Source organism: Cricetulus griseus, chromosome X, assembly GCF_003668045.3.
Source record: "Cricetulus griseus strain 17A/GY chromosome X, alternate assembly CriGri-PICRH-1.0, whole genome shotgun sequence".
Lineage (NCBI taxonomy): Eukaryota > Metazoa > Chordata > Mammalia > Rodentia > Cricetidae > Cricetulus > Cricetulus griseus.
Genome location: NC_048604.1, coordinates 15,162,697 through 15,187,975, shown reverse-complemented (window position 1 = coordinate 15,187,975; position 25,279 = coordinate 15,162,697). Strand labels below are relative to the sequence as shown.

The 25,279-nt window shown below is 39.3% G+C and overlaps 1 protein-coding gene across 2 annotated transcripts in view; it reads right to left on the bottom strand.

The window, feature by feature from the left end:
* The window catches only part of Arhgef6 (Rac/Cdc42 guanine nucleotide exchange factor 6), a 113,524-nt gene that overhangs the window by 9,783 nt on the left and 78,462 nt on the right, over positions 1–25,279 (bottom strand). For both annotated transcript variants that reach the window (XM_027433420.2, XM_035449811.1), the window contains 9 exons: positions 15,488–15,626; positions 12,324–12,383; positions 10,105–10,251; positions 7,306–7,392; positions 6,472–6,550; positions 5,374–5,519; positions 4,161–4,286; positions 2,483–2,503; positions 1,224–1,317 (listed from right to left, as the gene is read on the bottom strand). In XM_027433420.2, coding sequence (XP_027289221.1) covers positions 1,224–1,317; positions 2,483–2,503; positions 4,161–4,286; positions 5,374–5,519; positions 6,472–6,550; positions 7,306–7,392; positions 10,105–10,251; positions 12,324–12,383; positions 15,488–15,626 — 899 coding nt within the window. The remainder of the gene's footprint in view (positions 1–1,223; positions 1,318–2,482; positions 2,504–4,160; positions 4,287–5,373; positions 5,520–6,471; positions 6,551–7,305; positions 7,393–10,104; positions 10,252–12,323; positions 12,384–15,487; positions 15,627–25,279) is intronic.

Here is a 25,279-nt window from a genome sequence, read left to right as displayed (position 1 = left end):
TGCCAAGGACTCACAGTGTTTCTGAAAGGCAGGCAAAATTTGTTAAAGCCTCCTGAGACAAGTGTCACACCAACAGTAGCCCTGAGAGCTCTGGGGTTAGTACTCAGGGAAGAGGCTGCTCCTGAAGTTCAGAACTCGAAATTAGTGGGGTCTATCAGTCATCCCTTGAAGGCTAAAATTACGGCACTGGGACTTGGCGTTGGCTTCAGTGCTCACTCAGTACAACAGTCTGCCTGACAATTAAATTCCAAGGCTTGTTTCTTTAAGAGCTTTTCCCAATTCACCCCACCTGTCTTCTCAACCAGCCAGTATATCACTGGTTCTCAGTCTTTACATGCTCAGCTAGCAACATTGCACTAATAAGTTTGGTTGTGGATAGGTTTGGGATTGCAGGAATTGGAGTCCAGCAAAGATTTATTATTAATATCACATTATATTATTTATACTATTATAGTATCACATTATGACAGGGTCTCATGTAAACTAGACTGATCTCTAACTTGTTATGCATCTGAGGATAACTTTGAACTTCTGATTCTCCTGCTTCCACCTCCCAAGTGGGGTTTACAGGCACATGCCTCCCATGCCTGGTTTATGTGGTGCTAGGGATCAAATTTTGGGCTCTGTGCTTGCTTGGCAAGTACTCTGTGAACTCAACTATGTCCCTAGCCACAGCAAAAATTCATCTAAGCTGGACTTGCTGGTGGTACACACAGTGCTGCTGCATGACTAGCTCATTGTTCATGATTTTAGAGCCAAATACAGGCATCTCACTTGACTGACTGACTTTATCAGTTCCCTAGATAACGTGATCTTTCTGGATGTCAGCAGACTGATTCCTCGGCCAAATGAGATTTTCCCTGAGCATTAGACTGCCAGAAGGACTTCTGTCCTCAAGTCCATTTAGTCTGTTTGTTCAGAAACATATCCCAGGCATCAGAAAGGGCAAAAAGGTGTCCATAGCAAACTGGCCCCATTGGGGGGGGTGTAAAGCAGGTGGGGTAAAGTGTTCTGCAGCATGAAAATGACACAGATTGATGCCTGTCAGCATCAGCAGGAAGTGAAGCAGAGGACAGCTTACTCAGAAGTTTTAGGAGTGACCAAATTTTCCACGCATTTTTACAACAGATGATGCCAAGAACAAACTGCTCTAATTATCTGCTTTTAAAAATTCTCCTGTTAGTTCACCCATAAATAACTTTGCAAAAGTACAGAACACATACTTTTTCTAATCACGTATTCTTCCTCAGATGCTTTTCGCTCAGTCTTTCTTTTGTGAAGAAACTTCTTCATCGTCTTGGGGCTCTTACTAGATTCCTGTAAGGATAATGGTTTCTCCATGAATTAACATCCTCTCCCAAATACAAATGAAAATAGAGCCAATCAAATGAATCCGAATGCATCTCTCATTGTGATAGCATCCATTAGGAAAGTGTCAGAATTTTAGATAACACATACTAAAAATGGCTTCAGGAAACTTGAAAAGGTTCAACAAAGCACAGGCAATGACATTCCACTCTCAGTTGCCACAGGAATGAGAATAAGAATGAAGAAGGATGCAGATTGTGCAGGAGGGTCAGTGCCTTTAGGGTACCATCTGCAGCAAGAGTAATGGGATTTCAACACCAGAAGAGTACCAGCATTCCTAACTTGGTTGATGTTCCCCATGGATAGTTTGGCAATGTAACTACTGCTAGAACAGTTATCCCTTTCCTAAAAATTTAAAACTATTTGAGTAAGTTTTGCTTAAAAGAAGTACCACAAAGAAAACTATAATTCCTATCAGTCAAATAGGAAAATGACAGCGGAAGACTATGTCATTTTCTCAGAAAGGAGAATTTTGTGAAGGGTTTCCTGATAGATAACTTTGGGTTCTATAGCCAAAGCTACACTTTTAATTAGTATACAATGGAAATGAAAAACAAGTGACTTCAGGTTTTGCCATATGTGTAACTAATACAAAAAATCAATGTTAACACGAAAGTAAACAGATTGGTCTCTTAAAATCTTACACTTACAATCCCAAGATACCACCCTGATATTACATGTTGTCCATCATATATATATATATATATATATATATATATATATATATGGTTGTGTGTGTCTATCTTATACATGAATAATAATTAGTACTTTAAAATATATGAAACAAATACTTTAATTGTCTTCACTCAGCCACAGTGGTCCACTTAGACTTGAAAAGAGACAAACATGAAAAACCATACGTGCTTAAAAAAAAAGAGGAAAAGCTAGTATTAAAAACATAGGAAAATGGGCATTTTAAAGGCATGATATATAAAGTGACATTTTACGCGCATCAAACACAAGCCTGCTTTTGAAGAAAGTACTTACATGTCAGAATTGCATCTTCACATTTTAGCCACCAATTATAGCAAGGGACAAAACAAGCATAAAGGAAAGCTTCATTCATCAAAGGTTACAGCACAACAACATTACGATGTCACTGTTCTACCCTTACCTTTAAGATATAAGACATCCTCTAAAATGAATATGTAAAGAAAGAGAAGATGAGCGTGAGAGGTCGATGGTTATTGTGACCAAATCCATTTATCAATAATTCTAAAACAACATTTGAAATGTTAGTATTATCATAAATTACATGGAGAGAATATCATCACATTTCCCACATTAGTTTCAGATGCAATATCCTCATGCAAAAGTCCAAAGAATCCAGTTCTGTGCAGAATTACAAATGCTGAAAAATCACCGAAATGCACAGTACATAGCAAGAATATATTAATAACTTTCTTCCCCCAGCAGAAACATAGTGAGCATGCCTTAGTTTTAATAGATTAGTTATGTGAAAGATGAAGTCAACTTTACCCTTCAGAGCTCTCCTTGGTATGACTTTAGTAACTGACAGTTGTAAAATGTCCATTATTAAAAAAAGGGAATAGGGGAGGGAGAAGGGAACCGAGATTATGTAATTCAACCTTGTTTGTAATTCAAAAAAAAGAAAAAGATATCAAAAAAGGGGAATAGGTTACTATGAAATGGCACTCGTAGTTTAAGTAATCAAAGAAATCTGAAAGGTGTAGGTCACTCTCAAAGCAAATCCGTGGAACCACTTCCTGCCCAAATTCTCAATAGAGCTACTTTAGAAGAAAATGCTCGAGTTATGTCCCTATCGCATCAGTTGAAAGGGTTAAGAAAAATCCTCCAGTGTCTTTATATTGTTCCATTTTATTGCACTTAGAGGCAGAGGCAACAATTAATTGGAGCAGAAGCGTGGTTGATCAAATCAAACTACACTCCAAACTGCAAAAAGTCTCCAAGATCAAAACACATGGGACAGAGAATTATACATTGCCTTTACATCAAAATTGTAAGGTTCATTTCATAACTGTCAGCAACTTACTCTTCATACAACAGGAACCTAGGACCAGTTATTAATAAGTGAATGTCTTTCTGAATTATGAAATAATTAGAAGTAAGTAAGAGGGGGAAGCCCTCACTGGGTGGAAAAGGTAACACTTGTGCAGCTATGGGAGCTAGTGACTGACATGCTTTGGCTGCACTGCTAGAGAAAAGGACCAGACACTCTGGCCATGGTGTATCTTGGCAGCACACTAGGCAAACATCAAACACCCTGGGAGGGAAGCTGATACTGGGAAGCCTCTGCGTAAAAAGACATTTCTTTCATGATGTTCTTCTCTCTTTCCCACTACAGCAGGGATTTCTTTCATAGTTGAGATACACGGCTTGGTCTCATGACACTTTACTGGTTGTGTTTCATTGATCAACATGAAACAAAATGCAGAATTGGTTGTTTGATTGGACATGCAGCTTCCAATGAAGTGTTTCTTGTTTGAGACGTGTGTACAGAGTTAGCTAATCTAAGGAATTATTGTCACCTTGTAGAGTAACAACAGAGGCACTTAAGGAACAGACTAGGGAAACAGGCAGTGCACTTGAACTCTTCAGTTCTATCAATGACTGCAGATGGAGAGCAGGGAAATGGAAAATTAAGAAACAATCACTGAGTCTAGCAATCAAGAGTGATATGTATATGTATATGAACATACATATCAATATATATCTTATCATAAAATCTAGCATATTCTCACTGAACTATTTGCAATAAGCTCCAACATTAGCTCGTCAGAAGCATTTTATACCATATGTAGTAAAATTACCTCTTTATAACCTAGAGCTGCTGATGGTCTAAGTGGAGGTGCAGGTCGTAGGCAACTTAAACTCCACGGTTTTATAATTTGAGGAGGCTCCAAGGGTCCTCGGGGCTGTCCAGTAGAGCTAAAAGACTGGGAAAATATCTCATGAGATGCTGGCAATCTGCCATCTGAACCCGACCTGGTACCACCCAGTGAGAGAATGACAATAGCTTCATTGGTTCAGCAAAGGCAGACATGAAAGGGGAGGATGGAATAGTGAAAGTGACCAGTTGGAAAACTAACAGTTGCTAAACAAAAGTATGGGGGTTCTAAGGAACCGCACAAAACGGACTCCGTGTCCCATGATCCTGTCCTATCTTTTCTGCAATTTCATTTAAGGTAGAAATGTTTCCTCTGTAAGGGAGGAAAGTGGAACAACAGAAACCATTTGAGTTTCGGTGATGTGTTTGGCACTCAATTATATTCTTAAGTGGGCTCTTTCATCAGAGTAAACAACTACAGACTCAGAAAAGCGAAGTGACTGGCTAAAAATCGGCAAAGATAAGATTTGAACCCAGATTTGTTGCCAAAGCCTGTGTTCCACCACCACAACACACAGCACTCAAAACAGGTTTGAGCATTAACAGACAGCAGAGGAAAGCTTCCATTTCACCCAGCAAGTACAGTAAAATCTCATCAATTCCAACTCCATAAATTCTAGATTTCTGAGAACTCAGATGACAATGCTAAGTGTTTACCTTTCCAGGCAGGTTACTTAACAGATGTGAAAGCCTGGTGAGATTATGTGAGGCTGTTTAAGCATTCAGGGAAGTGAACTACTTGCTTGGACTTAGCACATGATTAAGATGACAATAACAGTTAGGAAACGAGTAAGCCTTGTTTATCATTAAAACCTCTTAGAAGGTCCTCTGGTAGGAAACACTTGACTATCAGTTAAACAGAGTACCTTAAGACTGCTGACCAAGATCACACATACTTAACTGCAATGTTTTATTAATTTTAATGAGCTTCACAATGATGAGAAATCAGAATTAGTGAGGTTTAACTGTACTTCAGAATCTACAGAGACCACCCAAAGTCAAAGGGCATGCTTGCTGCTGGTTTTTTAGAAGTCTTTAGCAGGCAAAGTCTGACAAAATTTCAATAGTCCCAATATTTCAGCAATCCCAATACTTCAGCAATCCCAATACTTCAACAATCCCAATGAACTACTTACAGATTGAGTACTACATGATGATGATGATGTCTTAGATAATGAACTGCAAGAGGCTGGTCCTCTGGTCAGTCTGTTCAGCTGCTCCAGCCATTCCTGGAAGTCCTGGTTATTGTTGCAACAGACAACAATTCTCTCTATCACGTTACCTGTATCACCCAATTATGAACATTTAGGACCAAAATACAAGGATCTTTCTTACAAACACACTTCTTTTGGGCATCTATTTTCAAGTATCTTCCTCTTTATGAAATAATCCCTCCAAACTTCAATATTAGGAACAGGGGAGTTGTGATAATATGGTAAATTATTTATTTTTACTTCTAAAACTGTTCTTGATTTCTACCCTTTGCAAAATATTGGATATAGTGCAAAACCTCACAATAAACACACTTGCAATCCAAAACCTTAAGTGTACTGACTGGCCATCTAGTCCATACATAGCTTCATCTAAGAACATTGTACTGCTTTGCTCAGTGTCCAAGAGGGAACAACATGTAGATGAAACCGGTTGAAAAATCTTTAAGCAGGTACCAAATTTTAGGCTCTTTATTGAGGAGTACAGGTTTTGATAAGGTCCAGGCACATTAACACTGCCATCACCACTGTGGCACACATGTAGAAGTGCAGCCATTACAAGTAAATCACAGAGGCCCAGCAAAAGGGACAATAGGCTAAAATGTCAGGGAGAATCATGAAGATTGGGCTCAATTTCTACAGAAAGCATCATGGCTTCTTAGAACACAACTATGCCTTGCTAGTTTATAGGCTACTAAGATTGGTGACAAAACCCACATCTTTGGCTTCTAGACCACCGTGCACCACATGACAGGGAAGGAGACAGTCAGTCCATTTTGTTATTCTCTAGCTCTGACAAGTAGGTCTTACGCAAGAGAAGATGGAAAGTAATGGCAGAACCGAGGCTATTAAATGACAAGGAAGCTTCACTGTTTTATCAGTCTGCTCTAGTTATCACAGAGCATAGAATGGGCTTTGCCATATGCCTGTAAAACCTGCAAATAATAGCATTTATTTGTTTAAACTCCACTTTATTCCAAAAAGGATTTGAAGTAGCTACATGAAAAGGAGAAAATTACCTACCTGTGATTTCAAATGTGCAGTCATTCCCTTCAATTTCATCTAATCTAGTCACCACCATCCCTGCTATTGGTATTTTTCCCTAGCAGAAAAAGAAGATTCTTATTAACTCTATGATAGTACATATTTCTCTCAGACTTTCGATCCTCTCAGAAAGCACATAGATAGACATATTCCACTAGTGTGACAATATATAATGCTTCTCCAGTCTACATTTTAATTATACAAGAAAGCAAGGGAGAAAAGTGCATTTTGCTAATACACCTTAAACCTAAGCTCATGATTTACAAAGCAGGTGACTTTCTAATGTATTGTCAGATGAATTGAAAAGCAAAGGCTCACATTTTATGAAAGGGAGTAATGGCCAGGATCACATCTAACAGAGAATCATAGCATAATAGTCTACATTTGGGAGCCTGAGGGAGGTTTCATTCCTTAAGGCATTTAAGGTTGCTTCTTACAACCCAAGTCTTATAACTTCACTGCAATATTACAATTCCAGGATCAAGTCCCAGCTTTGTGTTTTTTCAGCAGTAACAATACGGGTCTGTAAACTGTTGCTACTAATTTATCCAATTATCAATTTAGATTTCTACTATACAACTGGAAACCTAGCTCATAAGCATAACAGCAGATAGCCAGGACAGGATGATATGACTGCAATGGTCTTTGGCCTCAAGAACATCTGTTCTTACATGCAGTTTCATTATAGTGAAGAGTTAAAACATTCCACCTTTGCCAGCTTGAGCTTATAATGCTATCATCCATATACCACTTCCGAACAGAAGCCTGTTTTCATCTGGCCTTTGCTAATTTGTCTTATATGGGGCTACTCACCTGGTAGATAAAGCCACTCATCCGAGGACTTGCAGACAACATGATCAAGGCATTTGAAAACAGCATGAAATACCGTTCCTCTTTTTCCTGAAGCAGAAGCAAAATCAGGAAAGGAAGAACAGCAATTGGAGTGCTTTTTTAGGACCTTCTGAAAGCACTGCTTCGAAATACAGGCCCTACATAATCACCAACCTGAGCATCGGCAGTGTGTTGTGAAAAGACAGCCAACTCAAAAGCGCCAAACGAGTATGGCCGTTGCTCCCCGTGTGTGAGAAAAAGAACCCACACAGATTCTTCGTCAGTGTCACATGCTAGTTCGGGACACAAATTAAGTCTCTCAATGTTCCCAAAACTGAAATCTAACTTAATTTTGAATAGTAGCAAAGTGAAGCAACTTTCAGCAGATAAGAAATTTATGGTCGGCTACAGCTCCTGGGAATTCACGGACTCTGGACCAACAGCTACAGAGCCTACATGGGACTGACCTAGGCCCTCTGTGAGTGTGTGTGTGTGTGTGTGTGTGTGTGTGTGTGTGTGTGTGTGTGACAGTGGTGTAGCTTGGTGTGTTTGTGGGGCTCCTAGAAGTGGGACCAGTGGGGGAGGGAATGGGAGAAGAGGAGGGAGGGAAAACTGTGGTTGCTATGAAAAATAAATGAAAATTTTTAATTAATAAAAAATAAATTTATGGTCTGCTAATATTCTCAGTCATCAAATTATTTCTAATCATGAATACAGGATAATCATGGGCTCAGTGGCTAAAGTACCTGTGCTCAAGCATGAGGGCCTGGGTTAGGATTCCTAGCGTCCATATATTTGCTTATTGTCTACCTCTGGCCTCCAACCAAATGCACATATATGGAAAAGTCCATAGACACATACACATATAGAGAGATAGTTACTGTGTGACATGTAAAACAAGGAAGTAAATATATTTTTAAAATTTGGTGTGGATTATTTGGTGTCTGTATATGACACTGGAAATACAATGTTGGACCTTATACATACTAGATCCTGTTCACCACCAGCCCAATTTAATGTTTTTTATTGGCACATAACATATTTATACACATTTATAAGAAACAATATGGCATTTCAATTCATGCATACATTGGGTAATGACCAAATCTAAGTTATTAGCATATCTACTATTTTAAACTTTTATCATTTCTTCATGACAAACTCAAAATCCTTGATAGAACCAGTGAGATGACTCACTAGGTAAAGACTCGTCTGACAGCAAGTGTGATGGATAATTTGAAGACCTGAATTTGATCCCCAGGATCCATGTGGTAGAAGGAGAGAACCAACCCCTACCAGTTGTCTTCTGACCTCCACATGTGTGCTTGAGCACACACATGTGCATACACAACATACAAGCAAATGTATAAACTACTTTTAAATAAAAAGAAATTCTCTCTTCTAGTTCTTTTAAGATTTTTATAATGCATTATTGTCAACTATACTTTTTGATTGCACTAAAGTAAACTTAGTACATGAGGGATGCTCTGATCCCCTTAACAGAGTCACAATTAGTAGATAAAAAAATTTCATCTTGAGGCAGAGGCATGCAGATGTCTGTGAGTTAGAGGTCAGCCTGGCCTACAGAGCTAGTTCCAGGACAGCCAAGGCTATACAAAGAAACCCTATCTTGAAAAGCCAAAAAAAATTCTTTTGATACAATTACCCTTTCAGCTATCCCCTCATTCTCCTTCCCACTGAATAGAGTAAACCTTCAGAGCTAGCTGTTGGGACAACCGTTATTCTCTCAGATCTTTCTCTTGCCTAGTTTTCCTTCTACAGACATCACCCTTAACAACCTCTCCTGTTTTATTGGGTCCTCCTCTTTTGCCTTTAACATACTCTCAACATCTTAAGGACCTTGCTCATAATATCTCATTTCTTGACATTTGATTGCCAAATTACTCGCTGCCTTCATTTTCTGTCCATTGATTCCTCCCTAACTGCAATTCCCCCTGCTTTCTCAAAGTCATCAATAACTGCCTTCTAGCAAAATCCAATGGCTTTTTTTTGCCCTCACACTCCTTGGCCTCTGAACCTTCCATAGCACTCAGCTTGCTGGCCACTTTCAAGTACTCTTCCAGGCGTTTCAATGACAACACAGTCCCCAATTCTTTTCTATTCTCCTAGCTGTGTCACCCACTGAGCCCCACAATGGGTTCCCCTCCTTTCATCCAAGGATTTTATCCCTGAGATATGAATGACTAATAGTTACCCTCGATGCATTAGCCTCCCCCAGGGCACCTGCATTTTCAATGAGATTGCTTATTAACCTGAAGTAATGAATCTCTGCCACAAGCACATCAGAGAGTGTATGGAGGTGTTTATGCAGAGGGGAGACAACACGAACACCCAATAAATCACAGCAGGCGACACGATCAACCATTCTCTCCTATCCTGGCCTCTTCCTAAAAGAAATAATCCATCTTGAACCTCTGTGCTTCTCTCTGGATATGTACTTCCTAGAAAAGTACATTTGTCAGAGACATCTACATCTCTGTCTTTAATGCCGACCTCTCACCTACATTTCCATAGTACATTAACAGCTGCTTACAGAACATCTACATGCAGACACCCAGGGTCTTTTGAAAGTTAGTGGGTGTAGATTATATCAGCCATCTTCTGTATCCCATAAGCCACCCCTTTCTGTTGATATTACCGTTTAAATGTGTCTCAAAGTTACCCTTTATTTTCTATTCCCTCTGCCCCTACCCCAGTTGACCTTGACAGAAGTACAAATAAAGGAAGGGAAAGACGAAAGAAGAAATGCTGAGGACTTACATCACAGGTTCCATACTGCACCATTACTTGTGACATAAAGATCACATTTCCCAGGGTCTTAATATCATCTCCTTCCCATGCCTGAATAGGTTCTGAAAGGATCTGCAATTCCAGTTGTTTTCTCTTTCGCAGTTCTTGGCACTGCCCCTACAGATGTGAAACAGAACATGGTACAATAAGGATTCAGGTGAGACCGGTGGGGAAAGTTCTCAGACCCAAAACGAGTTCCAAATAAGTTACGGCTTTAGACTCCTTGCTGCTCACTGGATCTCTTTATCCCTTACCCTGAATTCTATGGCCATCCATGCTCCTGCCAGACAAACACATCCACTACCTAGCTTTGATCCTCCCAACATTATAAGAAGAGGAGATAGCTTCCATTTTGCCAAGGAATGAAGATGACGTGCTAAGAAGGGGCTTATTGCTCCCTCCCCATGAAGAGTCTGTACAGACAAGGAACAGAATCCCATCAAGTAGAGCCAGGACAGTGATCAGCCCTTCACTGCCATGGGTAAATAGGACTGTAATTAAAACTAATTTCATATGTAAGATGTATGCTCACTCTCCAACAAAACTGCAACTTGATGGTAAGAAAAACAAACAAAAATTACTGTTAGAGTTTTGAAAACAGAGAATGGCACTGTCCTGACTTTGTTTAGGGAGCAACAGTACCTTTTAAAATACTAAGATTATTTTTATTCCCAAAGGGATTGGGGAAACACGGATACAAGTGGATTCCATGATGATCCCATTGGAAATTCAAATCAAGAAACAGTCTTCGAGTACTATGTGGGGTATGAAATACATAGATATAAAACCTGTCTCAGAAGAGTAAAGTTATCTTAGAGTAATTTAACAGTACTCATTCCAAAATGAATACATGTCTAAGCAAATGGTCCATTGCATTACTTTGTCCACATGAAGGTATAATACTTTTTGTGAATAATTTCTTTTCTATAAAAATCTGTTGCATCATCTAACCAAGACTTTAAGAAATAAATACATTATGCAGATTTTAAAGCATATGTATTTATAGTAAATATATTACCACCATCAAAGCAAGTTTTACAACATGACAAAAAAAAAGACACATTTGCTTTCCATTGTTGGAGGGGTGTATTTTAGTCTTGGTTTGTTCAGACAGGCTCTTACATGGCCCAGGCAGGCCTCAAATTCACTATGTAACTAAGGCTCTGATTTTGAACTGACTCTCTGTCTCCCAAGTGGTGGTGTCCAAACATGCCCTACCATGCCTGACAAACTCTTGAATTTGTTGTGCTGTTTGCTTGTGCTGCTTTTCCAAAGGCCTTCTATGCTAATTTACATAAGAATGAATAAAAGAGGTACAAGTTCCAATAAATGCTATCCCATCCATGGGTTTGAGTGAGCTGTTCTACGAAGTTGAGCCATGTAAAATTGCAGGTATTTTTACTACTTTTGCCTGACAACAGGTGCAAATTTATCACAATGCCTTGCCCGATCTTTAGTTTCCCTTTAAGCACTGACACATCAGTTACTTATCTTTCAAAAGCAAAAAAAGTGGAGTGATGCTGAATGCTATGGAGTAACCTTCTAGCAAGGATCAAAAGCTAAACATTGGTTCAAATCCCACAGAATGCTTTAGAAATGTCAAACATATCTAAATTTAACTCATTGCTCAAAATAAAGGGTATTTTTTCCTTCTGAAATGGCATCAAAAGGTTTTACATCAGCAGGTTCAAGGAGACAGGCTAACGTTGATACTCAAGATGCAAGATTATAGCTACCTCTGGTAGCAATCTATATTAAGCAGTTTCATTTTAGTACATTATGTTTTTCCTGTTAGGAAGGATTCCCATTTCATATGCAAAGAACAAATTCATATCTTTTGGCATAAATAGTGAAATCCAGTATTGATGCCAATCAGTGAATGACATAGGGTGAGCAATGGGGGTAAAGAAAAAGAAAAAAAAAGGAAACCCCCACCTACACACCAATGCTTAATGTGGCCAAGACTTTCAAATGTGATTGCTTTATACCCGCAGTCTGGTGACCTTTCATAGGCAAGCATGATTTGTGGAGAACAAAAGCAAATGTAAGAATCACAGAGCTACTGTCCTGAGAGTGCATTATTTCCATCCTGAAGACCTTTGCTTAAGGAAAGAAATGTTACACACAAATCATTCTTTCAGGAACAAAGTATACAAAATGGAGAATGACAATCTGAAAGTGTCACCTACCATGAGTGCTTTGAATGATACGATTGCTTTCAGAATGTCTTGATGATCCGGATGAGTGTCCTATCAAAGGAATACATTTAAAAACAATATCAGCATATGCATATATGTATGGAACAACATTAATGAAAAAAGAGGCCATGAGTGAAAGAGAGCTAGAAGGGGTATATGGGAAAGTTTGGAGGGAGGAAGGAAGGAGGAAATGATGTAATTATATTATAATCTCAAAAATAAAAGAAATAATTGAAAATAAAGAACAAAAACAGTATTAGAGGAAAATGGATGCTGCCACGGATGAGTGGAATGAACATATGGCCCCAAAGGGATAATAAGGCAGAAGTAAGTGTGTGTGTGTGTGTGTGTGTGTGTGTGTGTGTGTGTGTGTGTGTGTAAACAGACCAGAAGAGATGGTATGTCCTTCTCTGCATCTGGATTCCAGTTCAGTTCAGTGATTAGTTGTGGGTGTCGGCTTCTACTTCCACCAGCTGCTTGATGAGGGCTATCAGGTGGCATATAAGTCAGTCATCAATCTCATTATCTGGGGAGGGCATTTAAGGTAGCTTCTCCTCTGTTGCTTAGATTTTTAGCTGGTGTCATCTTTGTAGATCTCCAGACATTTCCCTAGTGCCTGATTTCTCTGTAAACCTAAAATGTCCCCCTCTATTATGGTATCTCCATTCTTGTTATCATCTATTCTTCCCCTGACTTAACCTTTCTGCTCCCTCATGTCCTCTGCATCCCTCCTCTTCTCCCCTTCTGATTCTCCTAGCTCCCTCTCCCCCTTCCCGTGCTCCCAATTTGCTTAGGAGATCTTGACCCTTTCCCCTTCTTCAGGGGACCATGCATGTCTCTCTTAGGGTCCTCCTTGTTTAACATTATATTTAATAACAACATAATAGGTATCAATATTGAAGTAAGATTTCCCATTTCCCTCACCAACAAATAATGGACTGCACAATTTTTGTGAGCTTTTATTTGGTTACAGTTTGATGGGTTTGTTTTATTCTTTTTGCGTATTACTGAATTTTGGTTTCTAGGTTGGAGGGGCTGTTTTTTGAGAAAAATTGTTGGATGGGTAGGAAAGGTGAGAGAACTTGAGGAAGGGAAAGAATCTAATCAAAATATATTTACATTTAAAAAATTGTTTAAAAATATTTAATAATAGGGCTGGAGAGATGGCTCAGAGGTAAAGAGCACCAACTGCTCTTCCAGAGTTCAATTCCTGGAATTGAGTCCTGAGTTCAATTCCCGGCAACTACCTGGTGGCTTGCAACCATCCATTATGAGATCTGGTGCCGTCTTCTGGTGTGCTGATATACATGGAAGCAGAATGTTGTATACATAATAAATAAATAAAATCTTTAAAAACTATTTAATAATAAATACAGTCACTAAATAATTACTTGGAGGGCCATCACTGATCCTGTAGTGTACCTAACATTGAAGTATATGGACATGTTGGGCATGCCTCAACTCACCTAGGGGTGTATATACACATGCACCCCTGAATTCAGCTGGAGAAATGAGAAGCCAATTCTTCTCATCCAGTCTCGTGTAGAAAACGGGGTAGAACAACTGGAGATCTGACTCATGCCACAGGCAGGATTGTTCATGAAAAGTCAGTGTGTATTCTTTCATGGTAAAACTTATCTTAACAAGCCATTAGAAATGTGGCGAGCCTGAGAACGGAGTGTACCATCTGATGGAGGCAATCAGAATGAAGTCAGAGCAAATGTGACCAAATGGAGGCTGCGCTAGAAACAGGTGAGGGAGTCAGAAGGAGGAGCATCCTAGGCCTGGGGGTTTCTCCCCAGCTTAACGGTGCTCCTACTGCAGCAGTGTGCCGCAGCCCTGAGAAGTGACAGTTTCTGCATTTTTTGTGATAAGGAAGAAGGGGTAAACCTCAGTCTAGTGAGCTGTCTTAGTGTGTGGAAAGGCATCCAGAGGTTAACACCTTCCAGAGTCCCAACTGAAATTTCATTTTGGCAGCCTTTACTTACCAGCTGCCCACTGCCTGCAACTTTGGGGCTGTTCAAATACCCTGAGAATGTGCTCTCACTCAGAGAGGGTGCTTTGAGTCCCTACAAATGCTGACAAGCACAGCGGCATGGAACCTTTTTCTTTAAAGATAACCAAGCCCTTTAAAACCTCAAAACCTTTCCCCAGACACAGGAAGAGCAACTAGGGTAAACACAGTCTTTCCCACCCACGTCTCCACACCCATGCAAGATCATGAAAGAACAGCTCAAGGCAGTGTGACTGCTTATAAAAAGCACAATGGGATCGGGGTAATTAATATTCAATTATCAGACCCTGTTGCAGTTCCTAATATTTAGAAATGATTATAGCTGTAATCCTTACAAATAAAATGTAAGTTTATTAACAGAAATGCCAGGGACTTTGGTGTAGATATATCGATGCAGAGTGATACAGTAGTATCGGACCCATTTATAATCTTTAAGGAATGCTAGAGTCAGAAAACCAAAGGTCTACAGTGTTTCTATCTGCAACAAACTTATTTTTATATTTCTTTTCTTTTTTGGTAGGTCTCCATGTTTTCTGGCATTGGTTTGCTTTTTCTATCACAGTAATGTTAATACACCAGAACAATAGAGATTTGTAGGTCTGATGGCCATTGAACCATCGTCCATTCTCAACCTGTGGGTTGAGACTCCCTTAGGGTCAAATACCAGACATCCTGCGTATCAGACATTTACATTACGATTCACAATAGTAGGGACATTACAGTTATAAAACAGCAATGAAATAATTTATGGTGGGGGGGCCAGTACAATATGAGGAACTGTACTAAAGGGTTGAAGCATTAGGAAGGTTGAGAACCACTGCTCTACAGACAAGATGACAAAAGAAAACGTAAGTCAATAAATGAGCATAGTCTTGAGGGAAGCAACAGGGCTGAGGCCTGGAAGAGGAGAGGGAAGAGGGGGATAATGCTAACTGTGTGGCGGGACAGAACGGGCATCTTCTTTTGCTGCATAAAGAGGAATGCTAGACTCGGGGAAGAGGAAAGTTCAGATCAAGTAGAATTTGAAACCAAGACGTTTTCAGATTCTTAGCAAAGCCAGTTTGGACGCAGACCATCTGCTCTGTGCAGCACGGAGGACACCAGTAGGCAGAGGACTTTGCTGAAGTTTGACTTCCCTTACCTCCATATGTCGTTCCAGCTCTTGCAAGAGAGTAACATATTTTTCCAGTCGCATGAATGGTTTGCTGAGGCTTGTTGTTAAAATAAGGAGACCAGGGCTTGGTGCACCTTGATTTTCCATGAATCGTTCTAGATCATCACTAGAGTTAAAAAAAAAAAATGGATGCACTTTCAATACTGCTGAATATCAGATGCCAAGTATTGACTTACTGTATTTGTATATTTGTATCAGTCCCCAGACTAATAGCTGGGAAACCAGCATGGGACTGATCCAGAACCCATGAATGTGGGTGTCAGTGAGGAGACCTCGGAAATCCATGGGGCCCCTGGTAGTGGATCAGTATTTATCGCTACCATAGGAATGCACTTTAGGAGCCCATCCCACATGGAGGGATACTCCCTGAGCCTAGACACAAGGGGGTGGGCCTAGGCCCTATCCCAAAAGATATGACAGACTTTTAAGACCCCCCCTATGGAAGGCCTCGTCCTTCCTGGGGAGCAGAAAGGGTATAGGATGAGTAGAGCATTAGTTGCGGGGGCAGTGGGAGGAGGAGGGAAGGGAGAGGGACCTGGGATTGACATGTAAAATAATTTTCTTTAAAAAAAAAACAAAAAATAAAAAAAAATGTTAAAAAAAGATAAAACCTACTTCATAGTAAATCTGCTCGGATTAAACTAATAGGATTTGTAAAGTTACAATTTTATGTTAAGCATTTCAGTACAGGTGTTTGTACCATTTTACAGTTGAGAAACCTGAGGCCCAGGAAGGCTAACAGCTGGTAAATGGCTATGGTGGACTTCATATGCAGGTCTCAAGCCAAACCTTGGGTCTGTCCACACCGCCACCCTGCCTCTCTACAGAAAGGGATTCTGTCACCATTAGCCAGCAGATACATTATTATGGCCTTTGCAAGACATGTGTATGCCCGGAGTCTTAACTTTAAAATTTCCTAGTACCCGTGATCTGCAGCTTGATGCATAATCAGCTGATGTTTAATTCCCAAACATGAGATTAAAGAGACATAAAAAGTCATCACTTATAAAATATAATTAAGAAAGAGCATTTGAGCAGACATGTAATCTGAAGAAAATAGCTTTCCTAATTTCTTTTCAGTTTGGTAAATAAGCTTTGTGTTTTCATTCTATGACTAAATTACTGCCAAACTGCCATATTCTGCTCTAATTGCTGTTAGAGTTGCAGCCATTAATTGCACAGGCTTATGGACACTGTGCTATTGCTTTCCATGAAGGATTCTAATTCTTAGGCTTGGTAAATACTATAAAGCAATTTGGCTTTTTTTTTTCAAAATAACATGAGACACCTATCTTGGGATAAAACAGATTATTGGGAAGAAAGGAAAATGTCACTAATGAAATGAACCAAATTGTTTTCTAGAAACACCATCTGCCATGATAAATTTATTCTAAAAGACACACTTTACTTAACCAAATAAGTTTAATATGCAAGTTAATATTATATGTAAATAAAATACACAAATGTGTAATCATTATATTGAAGATGAATCTGGCTTGAAATGGCTTTTACTTTTAAATTGCCTGTTTGGAATGGCAGTATTTTAAAACTTGTTTGTTTTTCTTTAAAAAAATCTTATTTAATTTTATGTGTATGGGTGTTTTGCCTGCATGGATGTTTAGGTACTATATGAATGCTTGGTGCCTTCAGAGGCCAGAGAGGGTGGAGGATCCCATGGAAATGGAGTTACAAATGGTTGTGAGCCAATATGTGGGTGTTGCGAATTGAACCCAGGTCCTCTGCAAGAATAATCAGCACTCTAACTGCTAAACTATCTCTCCAGCTCCCCCTCCCCTTTTTGAGTATTTGAGGCAGGTCTTGCATAGCTTGGACTGAACCTTGCTATATAGCCAAGGATAGGTTTGAATCCTGATCTTGTTGCTTCAGATGGGATTACAAGTGTGTACCACTACATCTGGTTCAAGGTTTGGTTTTGAAGCCTAATATGCTTTATCATAAGAAGTTTTCAATGAGTTAATAAATACTGCTTGAAATTCAATATACATTATTTCATAGAAAATATGGTGAATGGGGATCTGTTATATTCTGAGTTGGGCTGGAAAGCTAGAGAGAACTATCCTGTGTCATAATAACACTAGAGAGCCTAATTAATTCATGTAACGGTGTTTCTGGGGCCCTCAATGCTGCTTGGTTGGTAAAAGTACACTTGGGCTACTGTATATCACACACACACACACACACACACACACACACACACACACACACACACTTTGAAATGTCAAAAAAAAATGCTTCTGTGGAATCGCTGTGCATATTTTAACTTGAATGAACACAACCCTAACCTAACAGAGGTTCAAAGATTCCTCCACTCCATCCTAACCCTTCCACAACAGCCTTTCTGTGGAATTGTGGTACCCTGGCATGAGGAATGGGAAACTCTGACTTCTAGCCAGTGGAAAAATCACAAGGTCGCTGCTTTCTCTGGGGTGAACTATCCCTATTTTCCTCTCTCCCTTTTCCAGTCCCCAATATTAGACGATCTGCTTCTGTTTTTTTTTTTTTTTTTTTTTTGAAACAGTCTCCTGTAGCACATTCTCCTGCCTTTACCTCCCAAATATTGGGATTACAGGCACACACACCACCACCACACCTGATTTGTCTGCTTTTTCGTCTCACCATTTTTTGTGTGTAACTAGTTAGTCCAGACTCTTCAACGACACAAACAAAAACATAACTGAGGCTTACAACTGTTTCCTGTCTTTCTTGTCCACAGAGCAAATGGCTCGTTCTCTGGGGGTTTTCTTAAAGTCATCATTGCTAGCAACCTGGTAAACAGGAGGTGAGGGAAATTAACGAGGAGACAAGTATACGAGGTATCTACGGCTGTCACTACAACGGTAATGGAAATGAGCTCCAGATCTGTGTTAGTGCACACTCTCTCCTCTCTTGGCTCTCTCTTTTAATCCTCTCCCTCGTGGAAAGGACGGACAGGTGCTATAGCAAAGCACGGGGAACAAGTGGGTATTTCTGTAAGGGAGCAGTTATTCCCAAGAAGAGCCAGAAAAGGTACCTTAGCAAGTCAGCAGGGGAGAGAGAGGGGAAATCCCAGAAGACCTCACCCAGGGGATCACAGAAAACAGAGGCAGTCATTCAAATATATGTAAATATGGGGACTGGGCAAAGCTGGTGTCTGATTACATAGTCAAATTCAGGAAACACTTCGCCACATTTTAAAACAGGCTTCTGTATGTAATCATCCAATTTGAAGGCTGAATGCATTCTTGTGGCCAACAGTTGCATGTGAGCATTTCTGGTTTGATATTGCCACCTACAGTCCCAAAGGGAGAAGTTCACCTGAGCATGACTGCTTGAGAAGGCAAAGAGAAATCCACTGATGGCTGTATTTCAAAGCGAGACTTAAATCTGGATTTTCTGTGCATTTCATTCAACTACGCTTTCTATCTCCTATGTCATGAGTGATCAATATATGCTTGCAAAATAGCAGAGATTATATCCAAAGCACAACTGAGGGAGAACTCAAGCATTTTAATATAATCTCATCTCGTTCATGTAAATAAGTCAGAAGAAAGAAATTCAAAGCCAAGCCAACAGGGTCTTAAAATTCTTAAAATCATAGAGAATCTAAAATCGCCATGTAACACATTTGAAATGATTAAAGGGTTCTCTAATGTTACTTATAAGATTCCCTTCATTAAAAAGGTAGAAGATGTATAAAGCTAATATAGTATCAGGTACCTTGCTGTGTACTTGGTATATACAGTTTCACTTAATTCTCAAGAAAGGCAACTGATATTTACATGTTAAGTGAATCCTATCCTGCAACACAGCTTCTAATTGGGACAACATAAAAGTGGTAAGAAAAATTGGGATCAGATCAGGCAAGGGCACATATAGACTTACAAAGCAAATAGTGGGGCTGAAAAGATAGTTCAGTGCTTGAGATTGCTTGCTACAGAATCAGAGTCCCATAGTTCAGCTCACAGAACCCAGTTAACACACTGGGTGTCCAGAAAATGCCTGTAATCGAGCTCTGAGTGATCCAACACCCTTGTCTGTACTCCATGATACACATGTGCTCTCCCTTCTCTTTGCACTTCTCTTACACACACACACACACACACACACACACACACACACACACACACACACACGTACATTTATGTACATACATCAGGAAACCAAGAAATTGGTGGCAAGTTCTACTTTCACGCTGGTGGCAAGAGATGTTCATTGTTCTCACTCTCCAGCAAATCACACGTAAGTAACACAAGAGCCATTCAGAGCTCTAGAAGTAGTTCTAATGGAATAAAACCGAGAAACATTGGTTGATGGAGACGTAGAAAAATGATGAACGGAAGGGAGAGTTTGTGGCATTTGAGCCCATCTACGATACTCTTCTCCCTTTTCTTCACAGATCAGTTTCGCAGGCACCACATGCCATGAAAATAACACCAAACAAAAGATCTCCAAATCCCTCAGTGCCTGGCAAAGAGATACATTTCACCCAAATGGGCATGCTACCAACTCTGAGTAAAGGCGACTAAAGTCCATGTAAGTGAGTCTGAGAAGTAGGACATTTCCTTCCTCTAGCCTTCAAACCTAAAGTGGAGGCTATACTCTAAGATTAGAAGGCTGAAAATATTGGGCTGCATCACCGGTACCTGAGATCACTTGAAGGACCATGCTAGACATGACAAATTGAAAAGACCAGAGACCACCATGCCTCCAGTGGCCATAGTAATAATGCACAGATTTTGTCAAAGAACAGAGAGCTGGGAAGCTCTCCCTAAAGGAACTGTTCTTATTTGAAGACAACTGTTGATAATCTCCCGTTTTAGTTCTCTCCCAAAATAGTAGAGATTTTGATAGCAAGCAAATAAAAGGAGGCTGGTGGCTTCTCTTAAAAGAGAGCTGCATCTTTAGATCAATAGACCAACTAAGTTGTCAGAGAGAAACAGGGAGAGAAGCCACTGCAAAATGCTAGGGAACCAGGGAAAACCTCTAAATCTGGTATCAAAAAACAGCCTCTGCTTGAACTTGATTAGCTTAGATCTGTGGTTCTCAAACTTCCTAATGCTGCAACCCTTTAGTACAGATCTCATACTGTGGTGAGCCACCAGACTAATTTTGCTACTATTAGGAATCCTAATGTAAATATCTTTTACGGAGAATATCTGGTATGTGACCCCTGTGGTGGTTGCAACCCACAGGTAGGGAACTGTTGGCTTAGATAGTGGAATGGTTTATGCCCCAGGGGATTGTCCAAAAAATTATAGTAGAAATTAATGGAGCCCAGCATCTGGATATAGTGTTAAACAGGTCTTAAAAGCAAGATTGGGAAGGGTGTTTAAAATAAAAAAGAATCTCGTTAAAGTTAGTAATTTCAGGGTAACAAAGTTCCCGTGACCTCTAAAGACTGACATCAGAAGTTGTATATACCCTGAAGCCACCCTGGCCTCAGCAAATGGATGAGATCCAGGTTTAGAGCTTGTCTCAAACATAAAAATCTAAGGTGAAAAGTAATTAAAGGAAATGCTGAACATTGACTTTTGAGCTCTATGTGCATGTGTGCACACATGTGAAAATGTACATTCACATCACACACACACACACACACACACACACACACACACACAGAGAGAGAGAGAGAGAGACAGACAGAGACAGAGACAGAGAGAGAACAAGGCAAGGCTATGCCTCAGCCTCTCAGAATTCTCCTTGCCATGCTCCTGCCATGGTGGTGTGAGCTTCCTGACTTCCTCACCAAAGCCAAGAAAATGTCACTGCCATGGCCATGAGACATCCAGATCCATGAGCCTTATAAAATTGCCCAGATTCAAGTATTTTGTTATGGAAATGAAAACATGCAATTATAATCCCCAATTCCTTTTTATTAAAGTGTCCAGCAGTTCTCAGATACAACTTTCTTCCTGCACATAGCTAAACAAATCAAATTTTTGTCTGATTACAGCTAAGTCTCTGGTGATTTTTGGTTGATAGTATTCCTTAAGCAACTAACAACTTGGACTGCAGTAACTCAGATCATTACCTTTGAGGCACTTATTGTCCAGAAACTATTGTTAAAAATTCAAAAAACCCATATCATCTAATAATAATATATGCAATGTTGAATTTTTCTAAAAAATTCCAACAATATTTCCTGTCTTCCATGATCTTCTGCAATGCAATTAGTTATTTGCCATTGGAAGATAAAGTTGGTTTCCTTTTCTTTGAATCTGGACTGGCTTTGCTGACTCTCTAGTAACAAATAAAACACAATAGAAGCAATTCTTTGTGAATTTTGAGGCTGTATCGAAAAATCAACTCGGCTTGCATCCACCCAGTTTCTCTTGTAACCTGATCTTTCCTGTCAGCCTATCCTTAGATCCTCTCAGCACAGCCATCGCACTATTAAAATCCCAAGCCACATGAAGAGCTGGCCGGTATTTAGGATCCAGTTCATGGACCCAGCTAAGCCCAAGCTGTGAGTCATCCCAATTCAAGTGCCAAAACATGTGACCACAGGCACTTCTAAAATTATTCCTACCCTCCTTAAGGAGACTATCCCAAGGAAGTTAGAGCAAACTGAGTTTTTTGGATGTGTTCTTGGAAGATGGAGAAAGGGGAGCCCACTTTACACAATGGTAGAAGGTTTGACAAAACTGTCACCTATAATACAGAAAATATTGAATGAATTGATGAATCTAAGATTTCCAGGCAAATCACATAAACTGTCAAGTGGTTCCTCATACCCATAGAACCCATAAACAAAGAGAGGGTGCTGAAAGAGGATTTTTCCATTTTTAAGAATTTTGAGGCATTCTAAAGGAGGCAGAACTTCCTGGAATAAACATTCTTGGTCTCTCTAAAAATTGAATGACTATTTACATTTTTAAAAATTCATTTATTTTTATGTATATTGGTGTCTTGCCTGCAGGTATGTTTGTGTATCACATGCATGCCTGGTACCCATGGAGGCCAGAAGGTATGGGATCCCCCTGAGACTGGAGTTATAGATGGTTGTGAGCCACCATGTGGGTGCTAGGAAACAAACCTGGGTCCTCTGCAAGAACAGTCAGTGCTCCTAAATCCTTAGCCAGTCCTCCATCCCAGAAATTAAAAGATTCTTAAATTAGGAAATGGCTTCAGTGCAAAAACAAACAAACAAACAAACAAACAAGCAAATCAAGAGTGGGCAGTAAGATCAGTATAAAGCCTCCACCCCTAGATGAGGAGTTGTGCATAGCCGATAGCTTTGGAGAAGAGAGAGTCATTTTTCTTTAAGAGTGTGGCCCCTAGTTGGTTGACCATGCTCCAGTGAAATGGAGGATATGGGCAGCAAAACTTGGCCATTAAAAAAAAAAGGAGGATATGAAGTTGGGGGTGTTGGTGAAGGATGAATCTGGGAAGAGTTAACAAAAGGAATGGAGGGTGAATGTAATCAAAATACCTTGTATGCATATATGAAATCTTAAAGAATCAATAAAAAATAGCATATGTAAAAGTGAGTGGTGCACGCCTGATTTTGTTTATTATTGTTTTCGACAATTTTCTACATGTTTGTACTATATAGTGATCCTATCCAGCCCCTTTATCTTCCTTACCCTCTTCTTGCTTCCACTGACCCCCTCCTTCTTCCTAACTAGTTTCCTCCCACTTTCATGTCTTCTGTGTGAGATCCACCGAGTTTAATTAGAATCACTTGCAGGGGTAGTGGTCATTTACTGGAGTATGAGCAACTTACCAATGGCTACACCAGTAAAGAAAATGACTCCTCCTGCCTTGGCTGCTCTTAATGTGTCATTTAACACTTAGGCTTGGATCCCCAAATAGAAAAGGGCTTGGTATAAACAAGTTTATGGTTGGAGTTTTTAGCTTATAGAGTAAATTCCCATTAAGGCATACAATCCACAAAATCTGTAAGAGGGCTATATTGGTCTAAGTACCTCTGGCTTAATCTAAGTGTGCCAAAGATCTCACAAAATGAAGATGTTTGTACTCCCAAACAATTATGGCAGAAATCAGACTACAAAAATGACTCATGCAAACATAGAATAAATTTCACAGAAAAAAAGGACTCAAAGGGTAAAATTAAAAGAGCAAGGATAGAGCCCAGTGCTATTGAGAATGGACACCAGAAAGCAGTACTAAGTCAGAATGAAAAGACTACTGGAGATAGCTAGCAGCTATTTTGGGAATTGCTACAGACCAATAATGGCTATATAACTCCCATTTCCTCCTTCCCAGGTCACTTTGTTGTTGGTTGAATTATATTTTATAATTATCTGTTAAATTTATTTTAAGTGATATATAAAACTTATAAAATGCACATGACAAATAAAAATAAATGTGTAAATAAACAAAATATTAATTTTAGTCCAAGTCAGTTGTGAAAAAGGATCACAAACAAGTTCAGGAGCAGTCTGGACTATAGAGTGAGTTCAAAGCCAGCCTGAGCAATTTAGTGAGATCTTGTCTCAAAATAAAAAATATAAAAGATGTCTGGGAATATAGGCTAGTGGTAAAATGTTTGTGTATCATGCATGGGGGCCTAGATTAAATCTTCAGTACCAACAAAAAGGTAAACAATAACTATATACATTCAAAATGCTCTAATATCATAATCATGGTAGATAACGCTCATTTTTCTACCACAAAGACTAAAAATGAAATTTAAAAATTAATGCACTAATCATGTATTAAAGGTAGACAATAGAAAAACTATAAAATAGGCCATTAAAATCCAAATTATGTAGAAGAATAGAAGACATGTATGTACTTTATATTAGTATAGTTTCTAATTCTTTGCTGTTTGTTTCCATTTTTATGATGATGCTGATTGTTATCATTTCAAAACTAACTTATCACCAAAATAGGTTTTTGTAACGTTCAAGGTAACCACAAAGAATTCTCTGCAGTAGACAAACAAAATATATCAAAGGCATCAAAACACACCGATAGAGTAAATTACTTAACCACAAAAGAAGATTATAAGACAGTGAGATAAGAAGAAACTACAATTGAACTTGAAAACAAGTCACAAATGGCTGCAGTACAACCCTACTATTGGCAATTACCTGAATGTAAATAGAACTGAATGGATTAACAAAAGGAAGACCCAACTATATGTAATATAGAAGAAACTCCATGACATAAATTTAAAAGTGAAGGTGGCTAGATGTTGTGACTTGCATTAATAATCGCAACACTCAGGAGAGGGAGTCAGAAAGATTGTCGTGAGTTTCAAGCCAGCCTGAGTACAGAGCACAATTCTGACACAAAGATGTTCCGTACAGATGGAGTCCAAGAAAAAAGCAAGAATATTCACACTTATATGCAATAGGCTTTAAATCTGAATCATTAAAAAGATACTAAATAATGATAAAGAGTTCAATTCTGTAAGATGAGACAATTCTATGTACTCAGTATGTAAAACATACGCAAGTAAATATGTAAAAAAAAATCAATAAACCTGAAGAGACAAACTCCAACACAGTAATAGCTGGAGATTTTAACACCCCTCCTTCAGCAGCAGTAGACAAATGCAACAAAGGAACATTAGAATTATATTGCATGCGAGACCAAATGGACCTCTTAGGCATGTACAAAACATTCTAGGCAACAGCTGCAGAATACATATTCTTCTCGGCAGCATACAGAACAGTCTCTGGGATACATCAAACAGTAGACTACAAAACAACCTCAATATGATGCATTAAAACTACAAGTCTATATAACAAGGAAAACTTTGGAATCTACACAATTCCATGTAATTTA